Raw genomic sequence first — 17,625 nt, forward strand, 5'->3', positions numbered from 1 at the left:
TGTGCGTGAAATGACCGGTGCACCCCCTGAAAAGGCTTCTGAACCAGGAGTGCATCGATCATTTCGTCCATGGCTATGCCTGGCTACAGGCACACGTCGTGCTCCTGCACTGGTTAGTGTTCCTCATGTGGAGCAATATTTTCTACAACCGATTCTATTTGCACCGATTAGCATTTCGTGTCACATTTGCCACGTGTAGACATGTCAACCCTGAACTGCAATGCACTCAGGGAAATTTTTCGTCTAAAGTGCGGTGCGTTCCCCAATGCAACACTTGAGAATCCAACTATCCACCCAACACTTGAAAGGATAAAAAGATGTCATTACCCATGTTTTTACAGTTGGATTCTCAACTGTAGGGCACGAAAATCCCCGCACTCTGACTATGCAAGAATGAGAGGATTTAAATTCGATTTTTATTACTCAAAAACGAATTGATTCAGAAAGACGTGAACCCCTCATCGATAAGGGTGTACACTGGGCGGAAAATAATCTTTTCTAATTCTCTAAAGTTGTGCAATACCACAGTGCTAGATGGAGATATCGATACATGGCAGCCTGGACATCCAACGGTCAGAGCTAGATTACGGATTGAAAATGCTTAAATTTTAGGACGAAAACGAGCCACGTGGCAAAATAACCATCTGTCTGGTATGCCTAGTGCTAAAATTTCAGTAGAGAACCAACCGGACTGAAGCCTCGTAGCCTGTCTGAAGCTAACATTTCTGAATTCTGATGGACAGAACTTTGGTTTTGGATCCAATAGGGAAACCACCTCAGTTTCTTCGGAGGTCGAAAGCTGAGCAATACTTCTCCCTGCTACTGCGACAAAACCCCAGGCTCAAACTGCACGAGCTCAAGCAAGTCCACGCTCAACTCATACGCAGAGACCTCCACCATGACAATATTCTTATTACAAAACTAATCTCTCTCTGTTCGGATTCCGGAACCATGGACTATGCAGGTTGTCTCTTCAACTATGTTGAAGAACCTGATCTCATCCTCTGTAATTCCATACTAAGAGGTTATACCAGAAACGGTCACTTTGAGCTAGCTATCCTCTTCTATATTCGATTTATTCTGAGGGAATTCATTCCGGACAACTTCACCTTCCCTTATGTCCTCAAGGCTTGCGCTGCCATGTGCTCCACCCACCTTGGACAGCAAATTCATGGCTACCTGATTAAGAACAGTACTGTTTCTCAAGATATTTTTGTGTTAAATTCACTTCTGGATATGTACTTTAAATGTCATCAGAATGAAGCTGCAATGCTAGTTTTCAAGCAAATTGCTGAGCCCAATTTGACTTCTTGGAATATCATGTTATTAAGATTTGTGAGTTCAGGCGATTTGAATTCAGCCCAAAAGATGTTTGATGAAATGCCTCAAAGAGATGCCATTTCTTGGAATACAATGATTAGTGCTTATGCAAAATCAGGGCAGTTAGAAATTGCTAAGAATCTATTTGATGAGATGCCCGAAAGAAATTTAGTTTCGTGGAATGCTTTGATTGCTGGATATTCTAAAAATAATAAGAATGTTGAAGCTTTGTCAATATTTTCCCAAATGTTGAAGTGTGGAATCAGACCTGACAATGCCACAATACTGTCGGTAATATCCGCTGTCTTTGAGGCTGCCTCACCAGACTCAGATGCTGTGGAACAGATCATCGCTTTTGCAAAGTCAGCTAATTCCCTCTCTGTTTCAACAGGACTCTTAAGTCTTTATGCTAAGCTTGGGAGAATGGACGATGCTAGGAAAGTGTTTGATGAGATTCCGGAGAAAGATCTTGTGACATGGAATGCGATGATTGCAGGGTACTCCCAGAATCAAAGACCAATGGAGGCAATTAAGCTGTTTCGAGAGATGCAATCAGAGCGTAGGATAGGTGTTAAACCTGATCAAGTAACAATGGTTAGCGTGATTGCTTCTTGTTCTCAGATTGGTACTTTGGAGCTTGGGGAGTGGGTACATGCTTACATAAAGAAGAATGAGATCATGTTGGATGTTTTCTTGGCTACTTCTCTTATTGACATGTATGCCAAATGTGGAGACGTTAATCGATCTCGTCACTTGTTTCAGGAAATGCCTACAAGGGACTTGGCTGCTTGGAATGCAATGATCAAGGGACTGGCTATACATGGGCAGGGGAAAGAAGCTCTTGAGATCTTTTCCCTGATGAAAAGGGATGGGGTATTACCCAATGATATTACCTTTGTAGGCTTGCTTAGTGCATGTAGTCATGGAGGCTTGGCAGCCGAGGGTTTAGAGGTGTTCAATTTGATGCAAAATCAATGCAACATTGTTCCACAAGTTGAGCATTACGGTTGTGTTGTTGACCTACTTGGTCGTGCAGGACAGTTAACTGATGCTTATGAGTTTATAAAACGCATGCCTGTCCAGCCTGACAGGGTTGTCTGGGGGGCATTGCTATGTGCATGTCAATCCCACCAAAATGTTGAATTGGCTGAAGAAGCAGCTAATAGGCTTATTGAGTTGGACCCCAGCCATGATGGTAATTATGTTCTTTTGTCCAATGTGTATGCCTCAGTGAGGAAATGGAGAGACGTTGCAAAAGTGAGAGCTTGGATGAAGGCCAATCATGTGCAGAAGACTCCTGGATGTAGTGCTGTTGAACTTGGTGGTGCTTTACATGAATTTAGTGCTGGGGATAGGTCACACCCAAGATCTGTAGAGATTTATGCTGCTTGGGACGAGCTCGTGAAGCGGATCAAGTCAATGGGGTATGAACCCGACACGGGGGTCTTATTGAGGAACTTGAATGAGGAGGATGGAGAGCAAGCCTTATATTGTCACAGCGAAAAATTGGCGTTAACATTTGCACTAATTACTTCAGAACCTGAATCACCAATCAAAATTGTGAAGAACTTAAGGATATGTGGGGATTGTCATAGAGCCATCGAACTGGTGTCCAAACTTGAAAATAGAGAAATAACTGTGAGAGATCGTAACCGTTTTCATCATTTTAAAGCTGGGTTTTGTTCTTGCGGAGGCTACTGGTGAACCATGTAATTGCTGTCGTGAGCTTAAAAATGGAGAATTAGCTGTGGGGGATTAATGGAATCCACCAAGTGATAGCCCAGTTAAATTAAATCTTGATGCCAGTGGTTTTGGAAATCCAAAAACCAGCAGGAATGGAGTGTTTAGAGACCATTTGGGTAATATCCTTATGTTATTTCCAGGTCCCATTGGAAGAATTTCAAGGTTAATGAATTTATGCCCATTAGCCATGGACTCAGTAATGGAGAGACTCAAATTTGGTAATCAAATGGTTGTCACAGAATGGAGATGTACCGAGGAGGTTGGTGGACCTAATGAGGGCTCGAGCTATGTGCATAAATGTGAACATCTTGTTTTCTTGGAGATCAAGATCGATGAACTCCTTTGCAGATGTGCTAGTGCTTGAAAGGGGTGAGGTGGTGTTGGATATGTAGATTTTGTATATATTTGTATACTTCATTCATCTTTTGGTAGAATGCCTAATAAAGTCTTTGTTATCCTATCCTCCACCACCAAAAAAAATTAAAAAAATAAAATCAAGAGTATTGCTCTTGTGTGGTCACTATTGAGATGAAAAACTGACACTAATGCAATTAGAAAAGATATCATCATGAAATATGTGGAGAGTTTGGGCTCATTGGGTATCACTTCTTAGATTGATGTTTGAGGTGTTTTTCATTCTCTGGAGCCATTCTAACAAGAACCACACTCGAGGACAGATTTGATTTTCTGGAGCGATTCTTTGATTTGGGGTGTGCATGTTGGTTGAATCTTTTCATTTTCTCCATCCAAAGAATCACTTTCTCATTTTGTTTGGATGATTTATTCTTAACGATTCAACTGTGAAGTGCTTCACCGAAGAGTCAGGTATAGAAAATCAGGAAGTTATACAGAATGCTGTTTACATTGCCAAGGATCCTCATCTACATGACTTTGCTGGTGTGCTCCTTCCAAATAACTGGCTTCTTGTTTTTTAGATCAAGGTTTAATGTTCACGGATCAGATACATTGATGTGTTCAGGGCTGAAATCAAAGATATTTGGAGCCATGAGAAGGAATTATTTGAGACAACAAACCTTGAGGAAGCATTTGACAGAACAAATGGAGCTGAGTAGGTACCTATTGAATTGAGGTGTAAAAAGACACATGCGCCGGATTACTTTGGGAGGTTTCAAGTCATACAATTGCCAGTGTGATGAACCATGTTACTTTATAACCAGGATGGTGTTCAGGCTTCAGAGTTGAATCTTCTGTTGTTATCTGTTTGGTGTCCGTGAGTTCGATGCAGCTCTAGGATTTGTAAGCCTTGCATTATGAGTTCCTTGGTAATACTGATACTCATACTTTAAATTTGGATTAAATTTTGTCTTCAAATTGATTGATGATTCACCCCAAGACTTGGATTTCAAATCAGCACTTAGATGTGCGCCGGGTTCCACGCAAGCACACATCCCGGTGTACGCCCAGTCAACCCAACCGTTGGATGTTCATTGATCACTCATTGGGCATGGGCGATTGGGCGCAATATTTCTAATTGGTCCGAGATTCTCACTCTGACCATTGTGGAAGTTCATCCCCACGTGCATAATTTCTAATTTTTCTATTTTTACCAAGGCAAAAAGGTCGCGATACGTACGTGTGAAATAGGTTTGCGGGACATTCTTCCCTGGTGACCATTAGTTTCACCTAGCACAATCTGAGTCGTTGAACGTTTTCCACCAGTTCAATCGAAAACCGGCGACATCAAGTCATTATTTGAAATCCCTATCAACGGCTATGTGGCTGAATCCCGCGGAAGTCTCTTCCCTTCCGGAATCTTAGGGAGAGTGGGAGAGTGGGACGTCTCTCTATCTGCGATCTCCATTTCTCTCCCACAGTCTCCTTCGCTGCTCTCTCTCTCGGACTTCAATCCTCGTTATGCGAATAACTCCGAGGTTTTTCTGTCTTTCTCTCTCTCGTTTCTGCTCTGAACTGGTTACTCATTATTCTAAAGTAATTACAGTAAGAAGGGTGAATCTGCGACATGTATTTCATCAAAATGAAATTCTGCTCTCTTAACCAATCCCCACTCCCCCTCCGGAAAAAAAAAATTTCCTGCTCTTATTCCCCTAAAAGATTTAATAATTCATTTGAGTCAATGGTCTGGATTTCTGATCCGATTTTGTGAACATTCCTATTTTTTTGTTTATCTCATTTTCTTTTAGATGGTAAGGTATGCTATTCTTTGACGGAATACCTAGACTTGTTAATGCGGCTACTGGCACTGGCAACACTGTTACCTATCTGGCTCCTATCATTCATCACCTTCAAATGCATGATCCTCAAATTGGTCTAGCTGATGGAACTTTCGATAGGGTTGGCTTCCAATGAAAACAATCTCTCTCTCTCTCTCTCTCTCTCTCTCAGAAGACTGTACCTCCATTGATAGGGTGGCTCCTATTTGTCTTTGCTGTATGATCTACTTCAATCTAGCATTATGGCACTGAACATATTGATTGTACACATTTCGAATGACTCCTGGTGCCTTGTATCTGAGAATGGCTACTGCAGGGTCAAACTGGCAGCCATTTTGAACAAAAGCCTGTTCCACCCCCTCTCCCAAACAAGTGTAACTGGGAAATTGATCCTTCTGAGCTGGACTTCGCCAATGCAAGTATTATTGGAAAGGTATGGCTTTATTTCCTTGTTTGAGATTGATGTGTGAAGCAGAATTTGGAAAACTATTATCAGTTGTTACATTTTTTACGAAGTAAATTAATCACTGATAATGGTCCATGTAGCTTGCTTTTTGGAAAATTGAAAATTGAGACCTAGTGCTTACCAAATATGGTGAATAGGTTTTGTCTTGGTTGGCCCTTGTACTGTTGAAAACAAGTAATGTCTTTGCAATGATGGTTCCGTTAAAATTTTCCTTTGATTCTAGATTTGAGAGCAATTTGGAGAGCCCTCCCTGATCACAATAAGCTGAATTTTAATGAATGTTACTTGAGAATCTGTTGCCATCAGGAATGAGGGGAGGGGGAACTTCTGTTGAGATAAGGCAAGAATGACTACTTGGGTCCTAAAGAGTAATGCAACTATGGACCTACAATCTATGCCTGTCGACAAAGGCTGGAAGTATTTAATGGCTTTCATTTTTGTGGCATAGTAGTGTAAGGTGTGTTTAATGATGCTGGTACTTGTGCATTAACAAAGGAGGTAAGTGCTACCGATATTATCATCTATCATCAAGCATGTTCCTTGACTGATCTTTTCCCTTGTTCCAAGGGTGATCTGGAGCTTAAAAGGGTTGTAACTGGTAGACTTCACATTTTGAGTGCATGTCCTACTGTAGTACTGATTTTGTATTTTTTTTAAACAAATTAGTTTTGTTTTCATTTTTGGTGATTATAAATATTCATGACTCTCCTTTGAGTTTTTTTCCCCATTCGTCACCTATGTCTGTATAGCATTATATGACATCACTACTCCATTTTGTTTTTTAACAAATTATTTTTGTTTTTGTTTTTTTTTTTTTTTTTTTTTTTCTGATTATAAAATTTTCATGACTTTCTTTTGAGTTTTTTTCATCAATAGGTAAGCAAGGTATTAAGGTGACCCACCTCTTGTGTCAAAAAAAAAAAAAAGGTGACCCACCTCTTATTGTTTTTATGCATAGCTAAAGTATGCATAATTTAGTACTCCTTTACACTTTGTTCCTAATACATTACTTGTGGAAAGTGTTCACCATCTTCTGACATAGAATTTGGAAATGGATGTCACATGTTTGGAAGATACTACTGTATACTGCAATGGATTATCTTGTTTCATGGTTACAACATTCACTGCAATGTGGTAATGGGAACTCCACCTTGTTCTGGTTAGATCACTGGCATCCTCTGGGAATTTTGCTTCACCATGTCAGTCCAAGAATGATCTATGGCTTTGGGCTGCCTAGAAATGCCTTGGTGGCTGATATTCTTAATGTTGATGGTTGGGATCCACCTGATTCCTCTAACCCTGCTCTTACCTCTATCTGGACCTTATTGCCCTCTATTTCCAGAAGACCTTATCCCAGGGACGATTGTGTCTCTTGCCTGCTTAGTTCATTGGGAAAGTTCAGCACTAAATCAGCTTAGGATCTTGTTAGAACTCATCTCCCGCTTGCTCCTTGGAGGAAACTTGTCTGGTACAAGCACCACATCCCTCGACACAACTTCACGGTCTGGAGAGTCTTCTCCAATTGCCTCCCAACGCAAGCTTTCCTCAAACACCGCCACATCATGGTCTCTCCCAACTATGGCCTTTGTTGGAATGGGATCGAAGATGCAAAACATCTTTTCTTTGACTGCCCCTTCTCCTGCTCTACCTGGAAGGGTATCCTTTCCAAATGCTGGCCAAGAAATAGGAGGATCCTTCCTTTCGACCGAGAATGGATTTGGGTTGATATGACCTTTGGTGGACCTACTCTTTGCAATGTGATTGGGAGGATGGCTTTCTCTGCTGCCATCAACTACATTTGGATGGAGCGCAATCTTCGGAAATGGACCTCCAAATCTAGATCTACCAACCAGATTTGGGATTCCATCTCCTTTGAAATCAAATCTAAACTTAGTTTAGTTGCTCCATCTTTTTGTATTGACACCCCAAGGAACAAACTCGTTGTTGTATCCGAGGGCCTTCCCTCTATCTCCCTTATTCCAGCGGGCTCCCTTGCTTGAGCTCTGCTGCTGGTTCTTGTTTTCTCCCTCCTATTTGAGGGCTGTTCTCTTTTTAGCAATGAAATTTTTATTCATCCAAAAAAAAACATTCACTGCAATGATACTGTATAGGATATCATGCTATAGGATTATCTGTGAGACTTCATTTGATTTAACTATTTAACTAATGCAACATTAGTAGCAACTGTTGTACGTTCACCAATTTGTTCTCAATTAGATGGGGGCAGACTCTTTGTGAATGTCAGTATGTGTATGATTAGGGAATACCATTTATGTGTCATTATGAAGCAACTGCAGAATGACTTTTTTTAATCTCTAGCTTGAAGCACCATGAGAATGTTTACCTCCTAACTTCAATATATTTACAATTCTGGATATATTTGAGTTATTGTAGAATGTGTAACATCATATCACAACTTCCACAATGCCATTTTTTTAGGACAAATTATCTTTGATTGCCAACCACTGTGCTGCAGCCAGTCAGTCTTCTTTAAGCTTTCAACTGATACTGACTCAGTCATCTCATATTATGGTGACCTCATATGACGCTTCATCTCTATATTGTGTTAGATACCATGTGAAAACTAACAAGTTTGTTGTACCTAGGTTCTCAACATGTGTCTGCAGAATGCATTTCATATGTGATGGGATTTGTTTCTATGTTAGCATGGGTTAGATGTTCCTACAGGCCAGACAGAAGCGAGTACTGGAACTGGTATGAATAATGTTCCAGAAAATAAAGTTCTGGAGTCCATTAAAGAGAAAATAAGACTGCACGGCCTATGAACTGTACCAAGTGAAATAGTTTGAAGGAATGAAAACAGGAAAGGAATATGAGTTACTTGCCTTTTGGGGTCTATCAAGAAGGGAGAGCCAAGGGGCCTGGGGGTCCACCTAGGTAAAGGAGATCTATCTCCGGGGAAACTGCTACAGATCCACTGGAAAACATAAATTCATTCAATTAACCATTGTGCTTACAAATAAGGATGAGTTCCCCTTCGTATAGATTTTTTGAAGACATGCAAACATTGAATAACCCTTAGAATTCCATGACCCATAAGTTCCTAATCAAACTAGATTCACCTAGAAGATACTTGACCAATTAGTACTTCTTGAATGAGTCAAGCACTCAAAGGCTTGTTCACTGTCCCCAACTACCTTGGGTTGGCTACACAAATATTTTCTTGTAATTTCACTTAATTTTAAGCCTTCGGTGGGCAGACCTTCTAAGTTTTGAATTTGAGCATTATGTAGCACTTCACTTCTAGGAAACACCCTAGTGTTCATATTTGAGATGCTTCAAGTTTATCCTCCTGTGGTAACTCCCCTCCCCCCCAAAAAAAAAAAAAAAAAAAAAGAAAAAGAAAAAGAGAGAAATTAAACTAACGTAACTTCTAGGTGGTTTCGGAGCTTTGCATAGGCCATTTGCCAAATTTTTAATAATAGTTGAAAGGAATATGGTAACCTGGTGATTGTTAATATAATTGATGAACTTTTGGAGTCCAGGATCTTTTGTGGGAGCCATTTAATTGTGAATCCAGACCCTTGCATGACTTGTATGGTTGCACAATTGATACTTCTCACTTAAGATTGATGAGAAAATAGTTTTCCTTGTGCCATAAGTGATGCTTCTTTATTGACTTCATTTGCTTTTGAATGAAATATGTATATTTCTTGTATCCACAAGATTTGCTTTAACATATGACGTCTTTTTTTTTCCTTTTTTTTATCAGAGGTCTTTTGGTGAGATTGTGAAGGCCTCTTGGCATGGAACACTTGTAGCTGTGAAAAGCATTCTTCCTTCTCTTTCAGATGATAGATTGGTGATGTAATATCCTCTGTATACCTCGGCTGTTCCCTAGAGCAAGTTAAAGTATTTTGGTTCTATAGGGCTTAGTTGATCCATGATTTATGTTTCATCTATCGTTTCCTTTTCGTTTGTTTCAAGAATATTATTTTCTTTGTAAAGCAAAGCCATCGACACCACAAATTCACTAGAAGGAGATAATTTTCTGTGCCACTTGGAAGTGGCTTTACCTGGCATACTCATGCCATATGGCAACACCATAGATGTTTACAACTAATCTCCAAGAACATTTGATTTTAACAGGTTGAAATGGGATTTATGAGAGATTATTGGATTAATCCTTTTTATCCACCGTGGAAGAGATGGTGTTGCTTTAATTAAAAACTGCTGCATCAATCATTCAATTCCAAGAAACAATGATTTTCCATTGAAATTGAAACTAATTTATATTTCATATTTTAAATTAAATGGATTGACTGTTATAATAATGGGTTTTATAGGCGTATGTTTCCTAGTTTATTTATTTCTGCTTTTAAAGTACAAGTTCCTTATTTGTTCTATGCTCTGTTGATTCAGCCAGGATTTCAGGCATGAGGTGAATTTGCTAGTGAAGCTACGCCACCCCAATATTGTCCAATTCCTTGGAGCAGTCACTGATAAGAAGCTGCTGATGTTGATCACTGAGTATCTACGAGGGGTAACATTGATTCTTAATTCTAGTTGATATTCCAGTTTCCCTTTTTTTTTTTTTTTAACCCGAACTTATCTGGGACCCGGGGCAGCCCCTAAAATTTTATTACTCAATCCAAAAATAATCAAAGAATACAAGGGGGGGACATCCCGCCTTACCCCAAACCACATCACACAACCACACAGAGACTCACACTGACACTCTTCATGCAAGCAAACCATGCTAGAGCCTAAAGACCGGCAAGCCAGCCTTGTCCTCTCTAATGATATTAGCGAAGCCCCCAGCAGGCAGACTGTCCTGGAAGTAGGTGAAGGAAGCCCCTGTATCACAAGCGTTTCTAGCCAGCCAATCAGCCGCTCTGTTGCTTTCCTGATATGCAAGAGACAAGGTGGCCCGAGTCCGCAAGACAAGAGCCAAAATCTCCTGGAACCAGTACCATCCCCTCCATAAGTTACACCTCTTGAGGTTGACCATACTCACCGTAGTGGCCGAGTCTGAGTTAACCACCACGTCTGCAAGGCCCAACTCCTGACATAACTCCAACCCATCCCTTAACGCTCTGAGCTCAGCCGTGGCGTTTCCCCTTTTTTTCCTTATAGCTGATTTTTAGATAACCGGGCCAAGTTTTTTGCTCAACTACCCGCTTTTCTAAATTGTAGTTACATTTATATGCTATGTCAAGGTGATCTTCACTAGTACCTCAAGGAAAAGGGATCAATAAGTCCATCTACCGCTGTTAACTTTGCTTTAGATATAGCCAAGTACATAAAACTTGTAAGCTTTTGTCTTTTACCTTTGCAATAGTTGGATGTTCTATTATCATTCTCCTTTCACTGAGGGAAGGATTAATTACACGCCCCATAAATGGAAGTCACTTGGTCAGACAATATTGATATGGGTAGAATCAGAACCATACAATTGAACCTCTCATCCAAGCAATTATTCACATTGATGTAATCCCAGTTCCTCCTCACAATGTCATTATTGATCCCCTTGATTACAGAAGGAAATAAAAGTTGAATTTTCTGCTTTCCAAATCAGTAGTTCACTGGAGTGACTTTTTTCTTGAAAAGACCAATGATTCCTCTCCTTCAATATGTTCCAACTTTTTAATAGGAACAAATTCTTTCACGAGTGAGTAAAACCTTTCTCCAACCATCATAAGTTTTATCAGTCATTATTATATTCACATAAAAAGTTTCATAATTAAGGTTTTCAATTTTAAAGGTTTTCTTGAGATATACAAAGGAAATTATAACTAGGAAGAGGGGAAAGTAAAACCTTGTGGGAAAAGGAGGAAATATGGATGTCATTTAATTTTAATGATTGCACTGCTTTAGTATTATTTTTTTTAACTTGTACTCTTGTAGTATACCTCCAATGTTTGGAGTTGTAGCTTTTCCTGAAATTTTACACCCTTCAACCCCATTGAAGCTTAAATCCTCAGAATTCAAGATTATGCAGGCTGCTTACGGGCCTGTAATAAGTAAAAGACTTCAAACCATTTGTGAATTGAGAACTTAGGTATTGATTGGAGTCTTGATTATTAATGCAGAAAATTTACATACATCCTTTATTGTTAAGGCACAACCAGGAGTGTACTTGAAGCACTCCTACCTTATGATCCCTCTCTTGCACCTTGATTCGGGTGCATCACTTCTGTTGGGCAACTGCCTTTTGAAGTATCATATTTACTGTAACATCATGCCCTTTTTTTAATAGATTATAAGTACTTATAACTGTAAACAGATTCAAAAGGGGTGTGAGAGACTGCGCCTGCTTTACTATACGTTGCTAATTTTTTGCCAATTGAGTTGACTTCCAAAATTCAGTTCAGTTTGGAGCGAACAAGCACTGAAACAATTTGCCAGGGAGATCAATTTGGAATATGCTATCTCACATTGCTTTTAGCTATTCTTTCTCCTACCTTAAATATATTACTGCAGATTAACCTTAGTTACTTGTCCATGCATAACCCCAGTTTTGTGATCATATATTGCAAAGGTATGGCTTATCTTCATAATGAACCAAATGTCATAATTCACTGAGACCTAAAGCCAAGGTGAGGGTTGTTTTGTGTCCACTGGAAAGCTTAGCCTGGCTATGAATTTCTTCTCTTTTTCTCTGATGCCCTTCATAAGAATATTTACATTGATCTTTGGCATTATTTGGTAAATCAAAGGCACACAATAAAAAGGTAAAGCTTCTCCACATTCACTGAGTATAATGTGGTTAATCTCCACATCCTGTTTCTAGTTACCAGATGAATTTTGTCTTCTTATTTTGCTAGCAACTTTTAATCTTGTTAAAGTAACTGTTCATTACTTGTAGCCTATTGTAGAGGAGTTTATATAGTATTTTTTTCTTATTGGGGGCTTATGTGCAAATACATATAAGTTCATATTTAAGTTTGTATTTATTACTTTTTTGCTTTAATATACATAAGGGAGTAGGACTCACAGTTTCATTATTTAGAGAACCCATGAGCTAACTTTCCTTCTTCTATATTAACATGGTATCAAAGCAATTAATATTCTACTAAAAAAAAAAAAAAGAGCAATAAGTAAGTATCTGCTATCCTGTTCCTGTTTGTTCTTAAGAGTCCCAATAGGGTTTTCTCCATTGTAGTGTGCAGCCACTTATGATGTTTTGTCTTTATGAAACCCTAATTGATTGAATATGGAAAATTAGAGTTTCTTGTATTGATATGATCATATATCTCTATTGCTCTGCACTCTGTGGTTGCTGTTTTCCTTGCTGATCTGTATATTGCGGTTGTTGGTTTTTGTCTTCTTCCTGCGCAAGAAGTCTCATTGCTGATCTGCATGCCCTTATCTCAATATGATTCGATATTATGAAGATCACATGTTCTTCCGTGGCCTGTTAAGAGTGTCTTCTTGCTGATTATTGGGGCATCACATTTTTTACTTTGATTCAAGTTTTTTGCAAGCATATCCTTCCTGAGATCCACCTGTGGTTCCGCTTTTCATATAATTTCCTTCTCCATTTGGGACTTCTATGTCCAGCATCATCTAGCCATCAGATTTGACTGAAAGTTTGGTGACTTATTATCTATATTAAGGGGTTGATTTGACTATGATTGATCTAATCAGACTCCCTGATTGCTACTTCTTGGCATTCCTATATTTTAGGGACTCTAGTTTCTATTTCTGAAACAATCCTGTTAACAAAACAAGAATTAGGAGAATGCTTGAATTATCTAATTGATCAAACAAGTAATGTATTTATAATGTAAAATATTACATGATAGAAACAAAAATACCCTTAGCAATAGCCGACTTGGCTAGGCAGCATATAAACTACACTTATAAAGCAGTAAAAGACCAGAATACCCTCACGGTATTCTGGTGTACATTATTCAACACTCCCCCTCAAGTTGGAGCAAAGATGTAAATCATGCCCAACTTGACTAAATTCGGAGGAAATAGCTTTCCGGATAATCCCTTAGTGAAAATATCAGCAAGTTGATCAGCAGACTTCACAAAGCGAACACAAATCAGCCCTTCTTCCAATTTCTCCTTGATGAAATGCCTATCTACTTCAACATGCTTTGTGTGATCATGCTGTACCGGGTTGTGTGCAATGCTGATTGCAGCCTTGTTGTTACAGTACAACATCATAGGAAGACGAATAGGAACACCAAGATCTTGTAGCAAACCTTTGAGCTAGAGTAACTCACAAATGCCTTGTGCCATAACACAAAATTCAGCTTCGGCACTAGAACGAGTAACCACATTCTGCTTCTTGCTACGCCAAGTGACAAGATTGCCACCTACAAAGGATCAATACCTAGAAATAGACTTGCGATCTGTAGAACCAGCCCAATCAGCATCAATGTATGCCTCTATCCGTAGGTGATCATTAGGGGACATGAGAATTCCTTTTCTAGGAGTTGACTTCAGGTAGTGAAGAATATGAAGAAAAGCTTCCATATAAGAAGAGTAGGGATCATGCATAAACTGAAAACCCAATTTTACCTTTATGGAAGGAAGGGGGAGAAGGGTGAAATTATTAGTAGTGTTGTTTGGGAGACCATTCTTTCTTCTTCATCTTTGTATTCCAGTAATTCTTCAATTACTTCACTGATTGGATTTTAAAATAGAATGGGTCTTGTTGATGGAGGATTTCCTGTACAATTTTTTACCATACATGGGCTTTTCTCTTTCTACTGTTGTAATTCTTCAATTACTTCACTAATCTTTTTCCAATCCGGTTCTTTAAACTGTGGTGGTGTTGTTATTTTGGAGTTATTCTATTTACACTATCTCTTAATTATAAAAATTGCAAAGATATTAACACTATCTACTTTGGGTGAAACCCCTTACGCTGGTTCTGCTAGCCTTTTCTTCGTCTTCTCTCTTTTGTATAATGCATTCACATAATAACAACATTTTTGTTGTACGTTCCTGCTTCATGAGTATTCACAATAGAATTCTCCAAGGCATGAATCAACTGCTTCTTCTAAGCAAGAAAGAATGACCGGCCCTTCTTCTTATGAGCTATGAAACAGTAACAACTGCAAAAAATGCTGCTAAGAAATTTCATACAGATGACATTGGAGAAGAGGGAGAGAGAGAGAGAGGCATGGCATGACATATACCAACAGGAATGTATTCAGCTAACCAATCCCTCTATGAGTTGGGGACAAATGTGCCTACATAACTAAACCCCAGGGTGAAGAATGAAAAAGATTGAAGGAAGGTATATGAAGTAGTAGTTTTTCCCAATTGCAACATCAGAGCAGCCACAGAAGAAGAGGAAGGCTTCAAATCTGAGCTCCAGCAGGTCAGTTTTCTGTGGCTACCTAATTGCAGTGTATTTTCCATACCTTCAGTTATAGTTTCTTATTTTTGGAAGACACTCTGATCACCAGTCTCACTATTCCCATATTTTTGTTACCAAAAAAAAACTATTCCCATATTTTCTTTTAACATCAGCAAGGAGTTGGGCCGGTTGAAAGCGAGTATAACCTTGATGGATATTCTATGGACAACATTCCAGTGTAGATGACCCAATTATTTCCATGGACAATGGTAGCAGTGCTGATCCACAGATACAGATCTGGGGTGCTCTGTTTTTCTTAGTATAGTTCTGTTGTGAGTTCAAAGAATCAAGTTACACCATACAAAAATGTGTTAGAGCATGATGCTTTATCTGTTGTGGATCCAATGTCCTGAATGTAGGAAACAACTGCATGATATAGAGAGGTGGTGTACATGAAAATTTTTAACTGGATGGTTTTGGTATCCCAAGCTAACAAATAAGATCTAGTGCTACTGAGAGGGTTATGAAGTTGAGTATCGGTTCAAAAGAAGGTAGCTTAGAGATTTAAGATTCCAAGGCCTCCACATGTTGGTGGAGGTGGAGATCTTTCCTAACTCAAATAACACTTCAGATTTGTTTTTTAGGAATTGAGTTGATGTACAGATTCCGTTTGATTGCTTAAGGCATGAATTTGAATTTTCTTTGTAGTTAAAAAAAAAAAAAAATTTGTTACAAGTGATTCTTTCCCCAATGGTTGAAGTCTTAAATGTTGAAGAAGAAACATCTGATTGTAGTTAAAATCTCTTGCTTGTAACCTGTAGTCTTAAATTGCTCTCATTAGCATTCTTATTTGTGAGTCTTTAGCTCAAACTGGTAGAGCACTTGGGGATTCCCCAAGAGATGGTGGTTCAAATCCATCAAGACTCATTGAATATTTTTATGGCTAATGTTATATATTCTAATGGCATGACTGCAAATGACAATTGTATTGAAAATATGGAAAAATGTTGATAAGTCATTGGTGCTTTTCATTTATTTTTGTAATAAAGGAGGGAGTGTCGTAGGATCCATTTGGGTTCATTTGGATCAGTTTCCCTATTCAACATGTTGGTGCATGTGACTAGTGACCAAAAAACAGTTTCCCCTAAAAACAATATTGATGGTTTATATATTTTTTAGTTTTCTCACTAGTACATGTACTCCAATCGGGCATTTTGATTGGTTATCCTTATGTACATGTAGATTTATGTGACAAGTGGCCAAAAAAATCATATAGGTCAAATGGTTTCCACTAAATAGGCCATTGGTGCTTATTACATTTTTCATTTTGATGAGATCATTTAGGTTGGGTCAAGATTTGGATCAGGTCCCCTAGTGACAAGTGGTAGGACAAAAAGAAGAAGCAAAGCACAAGGCCATAGTTTTCTCACAAAAAAAATCCATTGATTTTTTAGTATTTGTTTTATTTTAATGAAATCATAGAGGATGCAATATAAAATCATTGGATCGGCATTTGGATTAGGTCTCCTAATCGGCATGATGCTTATGACAAGTGGCAGGGAAAAAAATCCAACAAACTATGTCACATTGTTTGCATTAACAAATCCATCGTTGTTTAATTTATTAAAAAGTTTACCACAATAATAGAGCATGCATCGTATGATCTACTCGGGTTGAGGCATTTGATCGATAAACCTTTGCAACACACCGGCTCATGTGACAACTAAACCCAAACCCAAATCAAACTGAAAGCAGTGAACCCATATTGGATCGTGTTTTGGACTCACTCATTTTCACATCGGAACTGGTGAAACTGACCCAAAACTAGACCTAACAAGGCTCGGCCAGTTGCTTCAATGATTTTGGATAACCCTTACAACCACTAATCAATCGATCGAAAAACAATCGGATCAAACCAAATCTTTATCTATCTAGACTTTTATAAAACAAGTAGCAAAGAAAATCGGACGAATTGAAATGTGTATATCTGAAAAACCAAAACTAAACTATTAACTAATCTAAAAATATTATTACCCAAAAAAATATATTATAGTATAATATAGTATACTATATATTTTATATTAAAATAATAAATATTTTGTAATACTAATATATTATAGGATATGAATTGAGTACAAGCACCGAAACTGAATAATCAATCCAATAATTGGTTTATTACATATGAGCTCAGCCAATAATTCTTAGATCTCAATTGCACTTGAACCTAAGGGTGTAAATCGGTCCGAAACCAAATATTCGGTTCAGTTCAGTTGGGCTTATAGTTTACGTGATATGGAATCGAACTAAGAACCAAATTAGTTCTGAAAATCAAATATCATAACCGAATCCACAGGTTTGGTTTGAATATTGATTTTCAAAACTGATTCAGTCTGAATACCTGGTTTCAGACCGATTTACACAGTTAGGTTCAAGTGCAATTGAGATCTCAGAATTATTGGCCTAGCCCATATGTAATTAACCAATCATTGGACCGATTAGAGAACATTAAGAAAACCAGATAAAGACTGAATTGAGCCAAACTTGTCTATTAGATTTATTTGTGTTTGGATAAATATTAGACTGATATTGGTTAAACACGATCGAAATTGGACCAAACCTGT

General features: G+C 38.5%; 1 protein-coding gene across 1 annotated transcript; it reads left to right on the forward strand.

Annotated features, from left to right (window-relative positions):
- Positions 1-661: 661 nt before the first annotated feature.
- LOC122666705 (pentatricopeptide repeat-containing protein At4g21065-like) lies at positions 662-3,213 on the forward strand. Its single transcript, XM_043862753.1, has one exon. It carries the CDS (start codon positions 736-738, stop codon positions 3,022-3,024), a length of 2,289 nt encoding a protein of 762 aa, XP_043718688.1. The 5' UTR covers positions 662-735; the 3' UTR covers positions 3,025-3,213.
- The last annotated feature ends 14,412 nt before the right edge of the window (positions 3,214-17,625 follow it).

Source organism: Telopea speciosissima, chromosome 7, assembly GCF_018873765.1.
Source record: "Telopea speciosissima isolate NSW1024214 ecotype Mountain lineage chromosome 7, Tspe_v1, whole genome shotgun sequence".
NCBI classification, from domain to species: domain Eukaryota; kingdom Viridiplantae; phylum Streptophyta; class Magnoliopsida; order Proteales; family Proteaceae; genus Telopea; species Telopea speciosissima.

Coding starts and splice junctions, on each gene's coding strand:
- LOC122666705 (XM_043862753.1), top strand. CDS start 736: ATGGACAGAACTTTGGTTTTGGATCCAATAGGGAAACCACCTCAGTTT.